Here is an 18388-nt window from a genome sequence, read left to right as displayed (position 1 = left end):
CAGTTCCATGATTTGGTGTATTGCATGGTGTACACTTTGAATCTCCATGTGGTACTGATGGGAAGAGACTTGTCACTTGAGTATTTGCTGCTGCTGCTGCTGCCAAGAGAAGGATATCACTCCCCATCCTGGATGGGTTGTTACTGCTGGCCAAATCTGCACAGTCATCAAACCATTTCTGAGAAAGCAAGCTATCAGATACTCTCTGAAAGGTTTTCTTATTTTCCCTACCCACCCTGTGGTGGTGCAGGGCTTGCCTGACAGTGTATCTCAGCCTTCTCCTGTCATTTTATTGGCAGGTCAGAATGTAGTCAAACATTCCCTCAGGATCTCCTTTGATGCGTCAGACTCTTCTGTCAAAGAAATGACTTCCGCTGTGACCATCAGGAGGGGTATGCATGGCTTCGGTCCTTGTCTCTAGCTGTGGACACTAGAACTAAACTGGGAGGATATTCCCTTCCAAATGGCTCTTTTTCAGTGAAAAGACTGATGCTTTATTAGAAAAACTAAAGGGCCCCAGATCAACAACCTGATCTGTGTGGTTGATTCCATCTACTCCAAGGAGGCCTTCCACTCCTTTCCGATACGAGAGACAGCACTACACCCAGCATGCAGCATCCTACTCTTCATCAAAAATATCAACAACCTGTAGCCTCACTGAGCCATTATAGAAAGGGACCTTTCAAATAAGCTTCCAAATCCAAACAACCTGCTTTCTCATCAGCACCCTCATCCTGGAACATGAAGCCTCCGTTTTGATGAGATGCTGGAGAATCAAAGCACTTTTCTCCCCTTTCTTTGGAGACAGTCTAGCCCTTTTCCTCAACATATGGAGGCAGATTACATCAGACCAAAGGGTCTCATGGAAAAGTGCAGTTTTATGTGTAATTTGAAAGAGTGCCTCCCCCCAACTTCCCCTACCCATCCCTCTTCAGGGGCCCTTCTCACAAAGTAATTCTTCTTGTGGCAGTGGAGAGGTTGCTTCTGATAGGAGCAGTCAGGTAGGTTCCTGCTTACCTGGATAGACAAGAGTTTTTACTCCTAATATTTTCCAGTGCTCTCCCCCCCCCCAATAAAAAAAAATGGGGGGCAGGAGGGGGAGAAGTTTGGCTGATACTATACTTGAGGGAGTTGAACAAGTACAGTCATAAGTTCTGATTCTGTATGCTGACCCTGACTTCCATAAACTCTTCACTGTTGCTTTTGGATTGGTTTGTGTAACCCTCAATCTAAAGGATACGTTTCCATATCACAATTTGCCCAAAATCATCAAAAGTACCTTTTGTTTCACTGTGTCTGGGCACCATTTCCACTACAATATGTTCCCCTTTGGCCTTTCCGTTGTACCAAGGTATTTAGAAAATGCCTTTCTGTGGTAGCAGCGTATCCGATGAATCAGTATTTGTTTATCCTTACTTGGATGATTGGCTACTGAAGACTGCTGTGCCTGAAGACCTGTTGCATCACATAGTCACCATGACCAATCCCTTTGTCAGACCTAGGGTTTTTTCCTCAACCAAAGTTGATTCTCTGGGTGTCACACAGAATTCCTTTCGATAGGTGACATATTGAATTCAGTAGGTAGGAGAATCAGAAAAATTCTCCCATCAGCTTCCATTTCTTGTGTTCTAGAATACTTACATCAGGGGTTGGCTGACTCACCATTCACGGTCCACTTGTTAGCCATCTCCACATATCTTTCTTTAGTTGATGGTAGATCGTTGTTTGTTCATATTTCGGTTTAAAAGTTTGTAAAAGTGTTATCTGAAATGTGTATCCTACTGTTTGAAAGCCTGTCCTTTCTTGGGGCCTCAGTTTGGTTTTGACCATGTTGGTAAAATTTCCATTCGAGCCATTGGCTGAGTGTTCATTTTAATCACTTATCAAAACGGCCTTCAGTATTGGCACTGCGCCAGCCAGGAGATTGCGTGAACTGAATGCAGGCATGGCTGATCTGCACCTTTTGTACTCTTTTTCATAGAACAAGATAATTCTTAGACCAGATTCTTGATTCTTGCCAACGCAGTGTCTGATTGCTTACAATCAGTGTGCCTCCCCCCCCCGCCCCTCCCCCCACGCCACATTGATAAAGGAGAATCTTCCTCCTCAGTGGGATCTTAGAAGGGCTGTCGCCTATTTGGACAGAACTAAGTTTTCATAAAACACCTAGACTGTTTCATATGCAAACAACAACATGGAGCATACAATTTCTTCCCATACTATTTCCTAATGGATTAAACAATACGTTGCTGAGTGTCAAAGCTAGCAAAAGTTCCTGTACCTGTTTCAGTTCAACCATATTCTACTAGAGCTGTGGCTATTTTGTTTGCTTGTCTGAGGCAGGTACCGGTTGCTGCGATCTACAATCTGAACTTCAGTACAGACCTTCACCAAGCACTGTGCTCTGGATTTTGCTTCTAGAATGTATATTGGAAAGGCAGTGCTTCAGTTTTTATTCAACTAGGATTCTGTTCCTGCCTCCAGCATTGCTTATCAATCTCTTCCATAAGTGACAACATGCAGAGCCATTTAGAGAAGAAATGATGGTTACTTACCTGTAACCAGAGTTATTTGAGGTGGTGCTGCATATTCATTCTTCCCACCCTGCTTCCCCTCTCTGCAAGTCCTTGTTGTTGTATGTCTGGCTTTTTGGTGGAAAGGGACTGAGGTGGGGAGGATGCTCCCCTACATAGCCTTGCCCTCAATGCCTCAGGGATGCTGAGGAGAGGAGTGGGCACGTGAGAATGCTTAGAAGAGGGCAGAGATGGTGCAGTATCCCATAAGTGTGAATGGTTACAAGTAAGTAATTTTAATTTCATTTTGCTCTATCTATGGAGTGTAGCTCTATCCTTGATATTAACTTCTTTTCTATTTGTAAAAGAAGCGTGTTTGGAGAGGGTTGTTAAGTACATGGTTGACTTTAGTGAAGTATATATAAAGTATATTGCAGTGTTGTTGTAGTTGTGTTGGTCCTAGGATATATGAGAGACAAAGAGGGTGAGATAATGTCTTTTATTGGACCAACTTCTCTTGGTGAAAGAGACAAGATTTAGAGTTTCACAGAACTGCTCTTAAGCCTTCTGGAGCTTGAGAGCTTGTCTCTTTCACCAGGAGAAGTTGGTCCAATACAAGACACTACCTCATCCACCTTGTCTCTAACACTAAAGCATAGAAAGTTAGTCCCTAGAAAACCAAATTCAAGATCTAAATATAACCAAAAAGTAGACCATGTGTTAATCCTGGCTTTCGTGTCTAGCAGGGAAACTTTTAAAGGTACAAGTGTGAGTTATGTGCTTAACTCCCTTAATTTTCAAAGGGCATAACTGCCCTTTTTGTCTTCAAAAATCTCCCTAGATTACTAACTGCCTTTCATAACTGTCCACTTCTAGTGAATCCGGACGCTTTAATGTTAACAGTATATTAAAAGTATAGAACTTGTCATAGTTACAGATATCCGCATATCTCAAATGCTGTCTTGTACTCAGCTACATTGAACACTACTCTTCAACCACATAAGCAAGCAGTCAGCAGAGTCCTCAGACATTTAAACTGCATGCTTTTCTCTGGAGGAATTTCCTCCCCCACCTCCACATTTATCAGTAATGGACAGCTGCTGTTCCTCCTTCAATTTCCTCTTAAACAATAAGGATCAATACACTAGAGTTTCAATTTCCCCTTAAATAGTGAGTATCAATACTGCATTCTCAATTAACCATTAAGATATTCCTTCTTGGGTACACCACCTGATCATCTTGACCAGCCCACTGCTCCCTACAGCAGTATTCTAGTACAGCCAGACTTGAAGAAGCACTCCTTTATATTCAGATGCTAAAGATGCTCCCAAAAAAAATTAATTAAAAAAAAAAAAAAAACTTCGTTGAATACTCAGAGGATAACTCAACTCATCCCAATATAAGCAGCCCGCTCTCTGATTCCTCAGAGTCAAAGCAAATATGTAAAATGTGTCTTCCCTCCTCCCCACCCCCCCCAGCTTCCTAAAAGTGATTTAAGAGTTAGCAGTTGCTAGCTGGGATTTTCGGACATCTCTCTTGAAATAGGGAATGCTTCTTCATGTAATGATGAAGTACCTCAGAAGGTGACTATGAAAAGTGGACTTGAAGTTTGTCGGTATATGTTCTCCCTCTCCCTGGAATTAGAGGAAAAAAGTAGGGTTAAAAAAAATCTTCAGCTGTTTTTATATAGGTAATATTTATCTTAGGCCGCCTTCTGGAGGACAAAATGAAGGAGGTGCTAATAAAGGGGTAGCAAAACTGCCTGTAATATCTTAATATACAAAAGAGCTGCATATTACACTGTTACTTAGCATTATAACTAATTCCAGATGTTTTGACAGTGCACAGGGTTTTAATTTTACATGGTGTATATATCATTTGTTGTGTTGAAAGTAAATATAGATGTAGCCTACTTATTTTGTCAGATGGGGTCCAGTGGTTTCACTGATACTTTTAGCAAGCTAGCTCAATCAAAACTAGCTCAGGTATGCCTACACATGCTTCACTTACATTTCTCAGTAGCACAGCGGACATACCCTTAGGGTGCAGACTTTATCTTCTCAGCTAGTGTCATGGCTTCTGTTACAATAGTGCAAAGTCACTGTTCTCTGCTGAAAGACTTTTATTGTAATTGTGCTGCAAGGGGAAAATGTTTGGGGACCTTTTCAAAAGGACAATCTTGCATGCCTCAGAAAGACCTCGAGAAATAATTGCTTTTACCGAGACCAAAAAGAATCATCCAGCCATTTTTTAACTATTCTATTTGTTAAAACAGTAGACGTTTGACCTTAAAGTACCCTTTAATCCACATCCTGAAAGACACTCCAGGTTCTACTCCTTCCTTATTCTTTAATTCCAAGAAAGTTGGTTGTAAAGTAGCAGTACTGAACATCAAAGTCCTTGATTAACACCTGCAGAGATGTAGCTTTAAAATGGAAACCGTGAAATATATTTTCCTGATCATCTCCAGTGGTGGTAGTTTGTGATCAGTGACCTGAAGAAATGTTTATTTTGTATTCCAATTGATATCTCCCACAGAAAATTCCTAAGACTTGCTCAAGAGGACTGTTACAGGGTTCGCAAAAAGAAAAGGAGTACTTGTGGCACCTTAGAGACTAACCAATTTATTTGAGCATGAGCTTTCGTGAGCTATGCTTTGACCTAGCTATTTTTCCCCTGGGTTTTTACAAAATCCACATGGCACTGGATGCTGTATAGAGTTAGAATACATATCTATGCATTCTAAGGCAATCAGTTGGTTTGTGTAATTAGAATAGAGTTTGAAACTGCCAAGAACTGACTACCTTTAATTCTGTTTCTACGTAAGTATAATGAGCAATAGCAGAGGGAGGCACTCGGGCCCAAAAAATAAACTTGAAGTGGCCTCTCTGCCCCTCTTTCACAAGTGTCAGGAAGTTGGAAGGATGAGGGGTAAAGTACAAGACCTTCAAATATTTGGGGAAGCCTTTTATCTTGGGGGAAATAAGATCCTTTGCTTGACAAAAAAGACTGGGGGAGGGGGTTGTTTCAGACTTGAGATGTTTACTGGCCAGAGACTGATCCAAAAGAGCTGAGTCCCCACAGCAGGGTCCAGGGACAGTACAGTACCTTGCTAAGAATACCAGCTGTTACAACTGCTTACATTTTAATTTGCCCTACTAAAAGCTTTGTTTTCATGTTCTTTGTATTTCATTGCCTTTCAACTGTCCTTTTTCTGATGAGTTCTCTCTCATAAGTAGGTTAACTGGTTAACCACTATTGTGCTTCAAAGCCTAGGTAAGATATATTAAAGTATATTCAGAGGTTGTTGTCGTCAGTTCTTGTAGCTTCAATTATTATTTTAATATCCTTTTTTCTTATGTTTTCTAAAATTGTTATTAAATATCTAAACACTTAGAAAGATTATCATTGCTTTAATTTACTCTAAAATATGTATATATCCGCTGTTGTGGACAGAACTGTTCTCACTGCGAAAACGTAGCACCTAGTAAGGGTAAAAGCTGAAACATAGTGAATCAAACTGGAGAATTTCTTCTTATAGACCTTACTAGACTTTCATCTATCTTGAACATCTAACTGCATGCAACTAATACTGCATGCTGCTTCAACTTCTAAAGGCAGCACCATCTTGGGAGATGTTGAATGTTGGGGTGTGGGTTTTTGGTTTTTTTGAGGGCAAATTCTCTGTGCTCCAGTATATTTAGCATAAAGTATCCTATAATCCAAACTAAAAATTTTAGCCCTTAGAGTAATTTTTTGACAAAGTTCACACTGTTTACCAAAAAAGCAGATGTTTTACACATAAATTTGTTGAACTTGGTTTAATAAATCTGGTGGAACAGTACAGTGCAAAAAGTCTCCAAGTTGTCTTCATCTTTAGAGGCTTTGGAGATTTGTAAGTTGATTTTTATGTAGCAGTTTTCTCAAGTTGGAAAAATAATATACATTTTATACTTGACCATTTTTTTGAATGTTCCATCATGTTCAATGTGGTAATATTTACTTTAAAGCACAGGGAGAGGTAGTGGGAGGATCTCAAGCACTACCTTTTTGTTAACTATGGTGGAAAGCAAACAGAGTTCTGTGGTTGGTGGCAATAGGGGGCTCAAGCATCTCCTTGGTTTTAGTGGTGTATGCCTGATGGCAACTTGATGGCCTCTTTTATTTGCAGCCTGTCTGACAGCTAGCACTGAAAATTTAAGCTTCTGGCATTCTGACTTGCCAGTAGTGAAACCTTTGACAGCAAACAGCCAAGGAGGAGTGGTAGCTTTGAAATATAAATTGAGGGAAGCAGACAAGTATTCCAACTTTAACGCTATATCAAAGCTATCTTCCAAAGATCAGTATAACTTCCTTTTAAAGATAAGGAGGGCGAATAAATGTTTAGCAGTAGAGTGAAATATGGCCAACATATTCTGCTCTGTAGATATGCAGTTCTTTTTTAAAGAATAAGACTAACATGCTGCATTAGCAAAACTTATTGTGAAAATATATTTGCAAATCACTGACTTTGAAGATAAGTGTCCACTTAAGTGAAATAAGTAAGAGAACTTTGAACCTATTACATTTTTAATAAGCTAAACAGTTGATGTTATGTTTACACACCATTAACAAACCTTTAGAAATTCAGATAAGTTTAATACTGGACTTTCACATTTGAACATGTGATTCAATTCCATATTTTACTTTGATGTGATAAAATGACGTTTGTCCAATCAGTGTACAGTACTAGAATACTGAAAAATGCATTTAATAATGGGTTTACTAGTTAGAATAATGGGAGGGTTGATGTGTGGCCCAAATCTTCCTATCACTGTAGAATTAGCACAAGTGGAGGTTGGGAAAGGTCTTTTTAGTTTGTCATCAACCAAAAAGAAAACCCAACAGGAAGAACTGTCACAAAATTACTGTTGCTATATTTAAACTCCAGAATTACTCGAAGCAATGAAATTAAATTACCCATTTTACCCCAATGCACAATGAAAATTAGCCTTATTAGTATTTTTGTCGTACAAGCAGTACTAGGGAAAAAACCTCCAAAAGATTGGGATAGGCTACGATTTGAGAGCTTTCATGTTTTAAACTATGCCACAATTTTGGCTTGTCCAACTTATTTTTGGTTAATACTCTCTCCAATTTAAAATAAAAACTCTAATTTGGAAGAAACACCAGTGATGAGCACGCCTTCATCCATACTAAACAATGCAAAAGTTACTGCAGAAGAGGTGACTGCAGTCCTGGCTGCATGGTGGAGAAAATTACTTTTTCTCATCAAGTGATACTCATAGTAGAAGGATAACACAGACTGAATTGAACTTAAAACATGACCTTGCTGCTAAATTAAGGGTTCAGAGTGGGGAAAAGTGGAGTGCTCAGTATACTTACTCTTCAGATTTGGGTGTGTGGATATGAACTGTTAGAGTGTACAAGCCCTTCTTACCATTCTAGATCTGGATTTGATGGGAAAGGCAACTGGATGAGCATCTGATCATACCTCAGATGGAGCAAAGGTTGACCCTTTAGACTTATGGATCTAAACATCAAGAAAAATGGTGAGAGGAGTTGGGAGTGTTAAATATCTAGGAACGTCTGTCACTGCTCTTAATTTGAGAGAAAAGTCAGTCTGCATGAGTTTGTTGTTGGAATTGAAGAAGCCAAGGGAACAAACATTTTTAGGTGAAAGGAATCTTAAAAATAAGAAAGCCTTGGTTCCAGCCTCACTTGTATTCAAAAACTCACTAGTGCCAAATGAATGCATGGATCCCAGTGTCTAGTACCACTGGGTCAAAGAAGAGAACCCAGATCTGTGCTAGTTTCAGAATGGAGGATGGCAAAAGAGAAGACTCTCTATAAGAAGCTCCTATCTAAAGATCTGTGTCCTTCCGTGAGGGTTTTTTGTGTGGCAGGGAGCACATGTAAGATAAGACTATTGGCACGTGAGTTCCATCTGCATGGATCTTTCTGGAAAGTGTCACTGTTCCAAAGCAATCCCAAATCCTGACTGAGTTTGTTCCCAAGCAATACAGAGCAGATGAGGCAGAGTCAAATTGTCAGATGGGTTTTAAAGGTCACCTCTATCATATAATTTTAACCGAAGTTCCACCTTAAGGTGGGCCTGAGGGGTGAAGTCAGTATAGACGGACTGCCTTCTTGTTTGAAGTCAGTATAGACTGACTTGCCTTCCCTTAATCATTTGGAATTGTGGTCCATGGTTGACATGTAATGCCCATTGGTTGTTTTTTTTATTCTAACCTGGATCCATCATACTTTGAAATGATAGTTGCTGGAGGTACAGTTGTCTCCGTTCAATTAGCATTCTGGTGCCTGTATCTTTTCTTCAATCAAATGTAATATCTACTACTGTTTAGGTCCTCCTTAGAGGGTGTACCCAGTGATTTACTATTGGGTTCCTTTTAGTGATAGCTCTGCACTGAAGTACTGTATATACCCTTGAGGTCATCCGAGTCGCAGCTTCATTTTGAAGTTTGTATTAATCTGATTGTGAAACTGTCTTACTACCACCTACAGAATCTTTGTAGGCTGTGACCTATGCTGTCTCGCCAGGATCCTAGGACTTATGCATGCTTTTATCACATCCTTTGGTGGTATTGTGCTTTATTTGTGAGTCTACCTTCATAAAGTGCTCAGACTTTTATACTACACCAGTGAAACACTTGTAGGTTTTCCAAATTTATCCCTGTTTGAGAATCACAAGATGAGATTCTGATGCAAAAGAATAGGCTACATAGACTACTAAAGACACTGTTTGGAATGATTGACTGTAGGGCTTTTAGTTGGAAACGTTTGAAAAGTGGCTATAGACCTTGTTTTTTCCCCAGACCCCAAAAGGTAAAAATTGTAAAAATATAGAAAATTAGATTCTGCTTGATTTCCCCTCCCTCTTCTTCCCCCCCCTCCTTTTTTGAAAACCCTTGGGCAGGGGGGGGGGGGGGGGAGAGAACCACAGAGTGCTGGCCACATTAATTCTGGAGCCTATATTTGCATATTTTGGCTTCCGAATACAAAGTAATATAGCCTTATCAGTAAAACTCTAGCTGTACCTGTAAAAGTATATAATGTTAATCCCAGTTACCTCAAACTTTGAAGGGAAAAGTCTTCCATAGTAGCACTAATTTATGCATATTTTTCTTTAAACTATTTGACTTTTAATCTCCAACATTTTTTGTTTTGCTGGCCACATCTGGAAACATTGAAATAGAATAAGGATTAAAGACAAATGTTGAAGTTCAAATTGTGAACTTTCTCACAAATTCAAATCGAAACCATAATGTACAAAGGGCTAACAAATTACCTTCAGTGGATCGTTCTGCCTCAAAGATTGAAATCTTGGTAAATTAAAGGTGCTTTCTGCAGTGAAAAGCTTAAATTTAACATCTAGAATCTCTTCTAATAAAGTAGGCAAAATACTTCCAATGGAACCCTTTCTTAAATCAAAAGATGGAGTCCTTAGATTTATTTTCCAGCATCTGATACATAGTAACATTACCCTGACTACTTGTATGAGAGTGTTCTACAAATGTGCACATAGATTTGAACTTGTGCTTTAAAGATGTTAGAATGATTGCTCTGTTTGATCTGCAGATTCTTGTAAAAATTTTGATCTGCAGTAAAATTATCAAATATTGAGCTTTTGTTTTTGATGGACCATAGTTATCATAACCCATCTGAACAAAAATGAACAAAGTCAGTAAGTTAGGGTAGTTGTGTATGAAAGATAGATCTCTTGGGGAGCAACTATTACCCAAGACCGTGTCTTCACCTGGAAGATCCCTGTGGAGAGTTGAACACCCAACAAACCCCACTAACTCTAATCAAGACAATTGGATTTAAAAAAAAAAAAAACAAACCTCCAAATATTTTTGGACAACATGCCAAGAATGTATTTGAACTAATGTGTAAAAATATGAATGAAAACATACTTTAATCAATTTCTCTGTTGCTAAATCAGGGAAAACCTCCTCCACTGAATGAGAAAATCCAGACTGATTGTTGATACTAATTCTGTCCATTTACAGAATATAATCTAGTTCTTTTCATGCTCCGCTTTACAGCTGCTTCCTTGACAGGAGCCCCATTCTGTTGGGTTTATTTTTCCCTTTACTTCAGAAGAAGCAGTGCATCTTGGCTACGTGATTAATGCCTTGGACAATCTCCATGTAAGATTTATACTGATAATATCTGTAAGTGGTAATGTGCAACTGAGAGCTATTCTAAGATATTAAATGTATTCAATAAATTCTCCTTTCAGTGTGTACAGTTGGTTGTCTGGACTGTCGTGCTCTTCAGTAGAGTGAAGCTCTCTTTAGCCTGGTGACTTAGTCTTAGATGTTCTGATCTGAGTAGGGCACATCTGTGCCATTTGGGGATCATGATCGTTCTGTGAATAGCCAGCATTAATTTAACTATTTAATTTTTAGAAATAAGTTCTATGGTATGGTTCTGTTAAATTTTCAAGCATAGACTTCCCCCTAGTTCTGTCTTGGTCTCGACTCTATAAATGAAGGTTTGATCTTATAAAATAAGTGAGGGGGGGGAAATAGGTTGAAAAGCAATCTGCTAACATTTTGGCTCTCCAGTAGCTAGTCCATGTTTGCCTTTTGAATGGAATTAGCATTATTTACAATGTGTTGTGTCTAGAGGACAATAGCATATGATGCAGCATAATCTCAAAATCTCATACAATACGATCCATTAGGAAGAATCTTTAGAAATTTTATAAACTGTACCTATTAAGATGAGCAAGCTATTTTACTTGCAGTTGTTCTATGTCACTCTTACAGAGATATTGATAGTTTCCAAAAAGCAACAAAATTTGAAACTTGGTCATTTATATGTCACTTGTGGTTTAGTTTATTTATCCTGTTTGTGCTATTATACGAAAACCTGTAATTCAGGGGGCAATGGGGATCTGCCTAATATGGGTCTTTTGCCATATTCTCCTTAGGTATCTTGCAGAAGGGGGATGAAAACCTCTATAAGGAAACGAGTTGCGAAGGACAATTGGGGTATTTACTCCAAGGGAAAAGAGTGATAATGCTTGCAACTTGTTAGTAGTTAGTGTGTCAGTAGTTCTGTAGTTTATACTGTGGAACGCTTGAGATCTTAGGTCCTCTCATAGACCATTTCTTTTGTGACCTATCGTATGTAATACTGCACCTTCCTTTGTGACAACGAGAAAAGGAGTACTTGTGGCACCTTGGAGACTAACAAATTTATTTGAGCATAAGTTTTCATGAGCTACAGCTCACTTCATCAGATGCATTCAGTGGAAAATACAGTGGGGAGATTTATATACATAGAGAACATGAAACAATGGGTGTTACCATACACACTGTAAGGAGAGTGATCACTTAAGATGAGCTATTACCAGCAGGAGAGCGGCGGGGGGGGGGGGTGAGAGGGGGGAGAGAAAACCTTTTGTAGTGATAATCATGGTTGGCCATTTCCAGCAGTTGACAAGAAAGTTTGAGGAGCAGTGGGGGGGGGGGGAATAAACATGGGGAAGTAGTTTTACTTTATGTAATGACCGATCCACTCCCAGTCTCTATTCAAGCCTAAGTTAATTGTATCCAGTTTGCAAATTAATTCCAATTCAGCAGTCTCTCGATGGTGTCTGTTTTTGAAGTTTGTTTTGTTGAAGAATTGCCACTTCTAGGTCTGTAATCGAGTGACCAGAGAGATTGAAGTGTTCTCCAACTGGTTTTTGAATGTTATAATTCTTGACGTCTGATTTATGTCCATTTATTCTTTTATGTAGAGACTGTCCAGTTTGACCAATGTACATGGCAGAGGGGCATTGCTGGCACATGATGGCATACATCACATTGGTAGATGTGCAGGTGAACGAGCCTCTGATAGTGTGGCTGATGTGATTAGGCCCTATGATGTCCCCTGAATAGATATGTGGACACAGTTGGCAACAGGCTTTGTTGCAAGGATAAGTTCCTGGGTTAGTGGTTCTGTTGTGTGGTGTGTGGTTGCTGGTGAGTATTTGCTTCAGGTTGGGGGTCTGTCTGTAAGCAAGGACTGGTCTGTCTCCCAAGATCTGTGAGAGTGAGGGATCATTTTTCAAGATAGGTTGTAGATCTTTGATGATGCGCTGGAGAGGTTTTAGTTGGGGGCTGAAGGTGACGGCTAGTGGTGTTCTGTTACTTTCTTTGTTGGGCCTGTCCTATGTATTAGGTGACTTCTGGGTACTCTTCTGGCTCTGTCAATTTGTTTCTTCACCTCAGCAGGTGGGTATTGTAGTTGTAAGAATACTTGATAGAGATCTTGTAGGTGTTTGTCTCTATCTGAGGGGTTGGAGCAAATGCGGTTGTATTGTAGAGCTTGGCTGTAGACAATGGATTGTGTGGTGTGGTCTGGGTGAAAGCTGGAGGCATGTAGGTAGGAATAGCGGTCAGTAGGTTTCCGGTATAGGGTGGTGTTTATGTGACCATCGCTTATTAGCACCATAGTGTCCAGGAAGTGGATCTCTTGTGTGGACTGGTCCAGGCTGAGGTTGATGGTGGGATGGAAATTGTTGAAATCATGGTGGAATTCCTCAAGGGCTTCTTTTCCATGGGTCCGGATGATGATGATGTCATCAATGTAGCGCAAGTAGAATAGGGGCATTAGGGGATGAGAGCTGAGGAAGCGTTGTTCTAAGTCGGCCATAAAAATGTTGGCATACTGTGGGGCCATGCGGGTACCCATAGCAGTGCCGTTGATTTGAAGGTATACATTGTCCCCAAATGTGAAATAGTTACGGGTAAGGACAAAGTCACAAAGTTCAGCCACCAGGTTTGCCGTGACATTATCGGGGATAGTGTTCCTGACGGCTTGTAGTCCATCTTTGTGTGGAATGTTGGTGTGGAGGGCTTCTACATCCATAGTGGCCAGGATGGTATGTTCAGGAAGATCACCGATGGATTGTAGTTTCCTCAGGAAGTCAGTGGTGTCTCGAAGATAGCTGGAGTGCTGGTAGCGTAGGGCCTAAGGAGGGAGTCTACGTAGCCAGACAATCCTGCTGTCAGGGTGCCAATGCCTGAGATGATGGGGCGTACAGGATTTCCAGGTTTATGGATCTTGGGTAGCAGATTGGAACCCCGACCTGGGGTATTCTGGGGTGTGTCTGTGCGGATTTGTTCTTGTGCTTTTTCAGGGAGTTTCTTGAGTAAATGGTGTAGTTTCTTTTGGTAACCCTCAGTGGGATCAGAGGGTAATGGCTTGTAGAAAGTGGTGTTGGAGAGCTGCCTAGCAGCTGCTTGTTCATATTCCGACCTATTCATGATGACGACAGCGCCTCCTTTGTCAGCCTTTTTGATTATGATGTCAGAGTTGTTTCTGAGGCTGTGGATGGCATTGTGTTCTGCACGGCTGAGGTTATGGGGCAAGTGATGCTACTTTTCCACAATTTCAGCCCGTGAACGTCGGCGGAAGCACTCTATGTAGAAGTTCAGTCTGTTTCGACCTTCAGGAGGAGTCCACCCAGAATCCTTCTTTTAGTAGTGTTGGTAGGAAGGTCTCTGAGGGTTAGTATGTTTTTCAGAGGTGTGTTGGAAATATTCCTTGAGTCGGAGATGTCGAAAATAGGATTCTAGGTCACCACAGAACTGTATCATGTTCGTGGGGGTGGTGGGGCAGCAGGAGAGGATAGGACAGATTCTTCTGCTGGGCTAAGAGTATAGTTGGATAGATTAACAGTATTGCTGGGTGGGTTAAGGGAATCACTGTTGTGGCCCCTTGTGGCATGTAGTAGTTTAGATAGTTTAGTGTCCTTTTTCTTTTGTAGAAAAGGAAAGTGTGTGTTGTAAATGGCTTGTCTAGTTTTTGTAAAGTCCAGCCACGAGGAAGTTTGTGCAGAAGGTTGGTTTTTATGAGAGTATTCAGTGTATCCTGTGACAACAGCGGTTGGTTAAATGAAAAGGTACTTTTGGGACGTTAAGGGGAAAATAAGCTTAAAGAGTGGTGGTTCTTTTGACCCTGCACTTCAGTTTCAAGAAGCCTACCTTTTTTGTATTTCCTGATTTTGACATTTTATTTCCCTTTTTGCAGGGTGAACACTTCAACCCCCACTTTTTCCTTCTATGTCAGAGGAATCTAGGATAGCAGTTACATAAGTAAATAGCAAAATCTACAGTTGATAGTTTTATTTGGCTATTTAGGCAGCAAATCTCTGCCTGTTTACTGCACCTCTGTCCATTTTCTCTGTCTTGCTAACATCACTAGTTATCCCTCCCACCTGCTCATCTCTTGTTAGGGAAGAAGGAGCAGTCACCAGTCCTCTTCTCTCAGTTGGAGAAGAAGAGCCCTTTCTATTCTGACTGCCTGTAAAGACTATTTGCTGGCCTCTTCTCTCTCTCCCCTTCTGCGAGGAGCAGGGGAGTTTCTTATCAACTGTCTGCCCTCCTCCCCCATGATCCAGGTGATCTAGATATGCCTTTCAGTCTGTTTCCTCTCCTCCTGAGGGAGAGGTGCCTGGTAGAAATACTTCCTGAAGCAGGGGAACAGAAGGTGCGTAGTGGTGGTGGGCTCTTCTCCAAAAGGAGGCCTGTTAGTGGTGCCTTCTCTTCTCCCCCGCCATTCCCTGCTAGGGCACAGTGATGTTTGCATTAAGAGGGGAACATATGACTTGGCAGGGTGAGCGTAAGTTCATTCAGATACTTGCTAAAGACAAAACTGTGCTACCCAGCTGTATGGTGGGGAGGAAGCCTTCTTGTTCAATCCTAGCACATTGCCGCCCAGCTGTGGATATGTTATGAGATTTGGTTGAGTTCCCTGGAACTAATAGGGATCTGCGTTTAGGAGAGATTTTGCCATTCACATGAGTTCTGAATGCTGCTGTTTGTGGGTCTCACCGTGACTTGACAGGTGGGTTAAGTGTTCGTTTGCTTGTTTTTGTTTTTGTGTTTTTTCCCCCTGTAAAAGGGGAAGAGACTGAATTAGAAATTCTAATGAAATGAAATCATTCACTGGTCTTTTAACATGTTTTGCCTTCCCTCCTAGCCAGAGTATGGCAATATAACAATTTTAAAGGAAATATTTTTAAGCTTTACCTTTACGGAGAATAGTGACTCAAAGGTTACCGTACTGGTATTACAAATAATTGTTCTGGGTGCAGAGTTCATTTTGACTACATCATATTCCTGCAAGTACTTAAGTTTAAATAAAAAATTGTGCTGAATTTCAAAATTCCTGCATTCTTTGCTCTACTGGGTATTTATTGGATTGGTTCTGACTTGTCATCTTATTAGAATTATATATAAATATGTGTACCTTAATTAAAGGGATAAATATAATGGATTTACCTCTTCACTGGTAGATTTGGGTGGCATGGATTACTTATTTCTTTCTCAAGCTCTTACTCATGATTTTATCTTCCCCATCCTCCCCCCCGGTGTTTGGAGTGACTTTATTACCGTGTATAAAGGCTAACTAATCTATTGATGTACCTTGATCATAGTGGTTTAATCCAAAAGCCCTGCACCATTTTGCACCAAGTCCTTCTACTAAGCTTGGACAACTCTTGTTTTCTTGAGTCCTGCTACTTTCTTCATTTGAATTGCAATCAGAAAACTGGAACACTTAACACTTTGGAGACATCAGACATTTAAGACTGTAATTTTTCACTTGGGGGAGTAGGAGGAGGGGGAATGGATGCTAATGAATCTTGCAGAAAGGTTACACTGAAGTTATACTGTCAATTTCAATTATCACAAAACCACCATAATTTAAACTCAGTTGGCAATCTTATTTGAGGACAAATACTGGTATGTTGTGCAATTTTATAGATAAAGTAGTGTATGGAGTCTCACAGAACAGCTTCCTGCACGGTCTTTCTTTTAACTAGTGTTACTCTTCCCCTTCCAATAATTAATCCGCAAAGAAACTAATTTTAAATTAAATTTTGGATAAACATGTATAAAATACTTGAAGCAGAATTTTTACTTCTTGCAAGTTGAAATAAAGTGTAAAACTGTTTTGTCATTTTCATTACAAAATGGTAAATATAGTATAAATTGAGTGAGCGGTGGTTGTAGGTATTTTGACACTACACTATGGCCAGGTAGCATGGTTCCCTTAAATTTATTGTGCATGTCTTGCTTTCAGCACATCTTCATTACCACCACTAGACTGGCCTTTACCAACTCATTATGGACAATGTGAACTGAAAATAGACGTACAGCCTAAAACTCACCATAGAGCTCATTATGAAACAGAAGGCAGTAGGGGAGCAGTAAAAGCGTCTACTGGAGGACACCCAGTAGTGAAGGTATGAAGTTTTTAAACTTTTACATAAAAGCTGTTACAGAAGATTGATCGTACTTACAGTGCAGTACTGTAAACTGTTACTGTTTTCTTGTAGAACTTATTATGATCCTGGATAGATGGGACATCTCTGTAGAATACCGTTTGCTCCAATATGATCTCTTAAATACATTTTTATACTTTTAAAATTTATGCTACAATTACAGAGCATATATTGAATTCTGTTGTACATTATAGACTTATTGGCGTCATGACAGTATGCAAAACTTCTTCCACTCTTTTATAAGAAAGGAAATTTGGGGGGGAAATCATATAACTGAGTTTATGTAATTTATCATGCTGTAATCCTCACGTTCTAATTCTGTAACTCTCAAGAATGCTATCACTTCACTTGATTGATGGATTATATTGCCTCGACATCAGGGATACATTTCTGAACATTCCCTCTGGGGCACATGGCATTGGCCAGTGTCAGAAGACAGGACACTGGGCTAGATGGACCTTTGGTCTGACCCAGTATGGCCGTTCTTATGTAACATGAAGATTGGTGTATGCCAAGGATTATAATTTCTTTGGTGGTTTTGTTTTTTTACAATGTAAAATACTATGAGGTACTTCAAGTAGATGTTTGCTAATTTTCATTGCAGTAAACTACAGACCAAAAATTAGCAGTAAACCAGTTTTTTAGCTTTGTTTTTTATCTCCTTGTAAACTAGCCAGATTTTGCTGCTGTTGGGGAAGGAGACTAATACACACAACTGCTTGTTCTTCTCTGGCCCACTGGGAAGCTTCACATCACTGGCTTTCTTAAGTGGGCTGCTAAATAGTAAGGGGAAGGACAAAAGATGATTTGCTAAAGTCTCTCCCAGCTCAATTCTTGTGGTCTTTGGTGAGGGTGCCTGAAACTTCTTTACTTTTGTTGCCCTGAAAGCAAGTACTTTTAAAGCAGCCCGACTCAACCTTATTTCCACAGAAAAAGCAGAAATGTAGACTTTTCGGTTTTAGTGTCTTCTGGCAGTGCATCATGTAGCAATCACCTTTTGGCTAGCAGTGAATGACACTAAATGTCCTCAAAAAGAAAAGAAGGACTTGTGGCACCTTAGACTAACCAATTTATTTGAACATAAGCTTTTGTGAGCTACAGCTCACTTCATCGAATGCATCCGATGAAGTGAGCTGTAGCTCACGAAAGCTTGTTAGTCTCTAAGATGCCACAAGTCCTCCTTTTCTTTTTGCGGATACAGACTAACACAGCTGCTACTCTGAAACCTGACTAAATGTCCTGACCCGTACACTAGCACTTGCTGGATTCTTCCTTTTGTTACAAATGCTACATACATGTGAAGTGCTTTCCAAATGCTTCCTAATCCTGGAAGCCACAAAGAGAGAGATGGCATCCCTCTAATTTAGGCCAGATGTACACTTAAATTTTACCAACATATGTATTGTCACGTAGGGGTGTGGGTGTTTTTTGCAACACAGCTGTGCTGTCAAAAGCTCTAGTGCTGGTATGGTTTATTTTGCTCGCTGAAATGGAATAAGCTGTAACAGCAAAAGACTTCAGTACTGCTATAATTGCATCTGTTCTAGGAGAGTTTTGCCAG

General features: G+C 40.1%; 1 protein-coding gene across 3 annotated transcripts in view; it reads left to right on the top strand.

The window, feature by feature from the left end:
* Nucleotides 1–18388, top strand: part of NFATC3 (nuclear factor of activated T cells 3) — a 140068-nt gene that overhangs the window by 47179 nt on the left and 74501 nt on the right. For all 3 annotated transcript variants that reach the window (XM_073307568.2, XM_073307566.2, XM_073307567.2), the window contains exon 3: nt 16626–16788. In XM_073307568.2, coding sequence (XP_073163669.1) covers nt 16626–16788 — 163 coding nt within the window. The remainder of the gene's footprint in view (nt 1–16625; nt 16789–18388) is intronic.

The sequence above is a fragment of the Lepidochelys kempii genome, chromosome 12 (assembly GCF_965140285.1).
Source record: "Lepidochelys kempii isolate rLepKem1 chromosome 12, rLepKem1.hap1, whole genome shotgun sequence".
In the NCBI taxonomy this organism is placed as follows: domain Eukaryota; kingdom Metazoa; phylum Chordata; order Testudines; family Cheloniidae; genus Lepidochelys; species Lepidochelys kempii.
The sequence above is the reverse complement of the archived record's forward strand: the minus strand, read 5'-3'. Positions and strand labels throughout refer to the sequence as shown.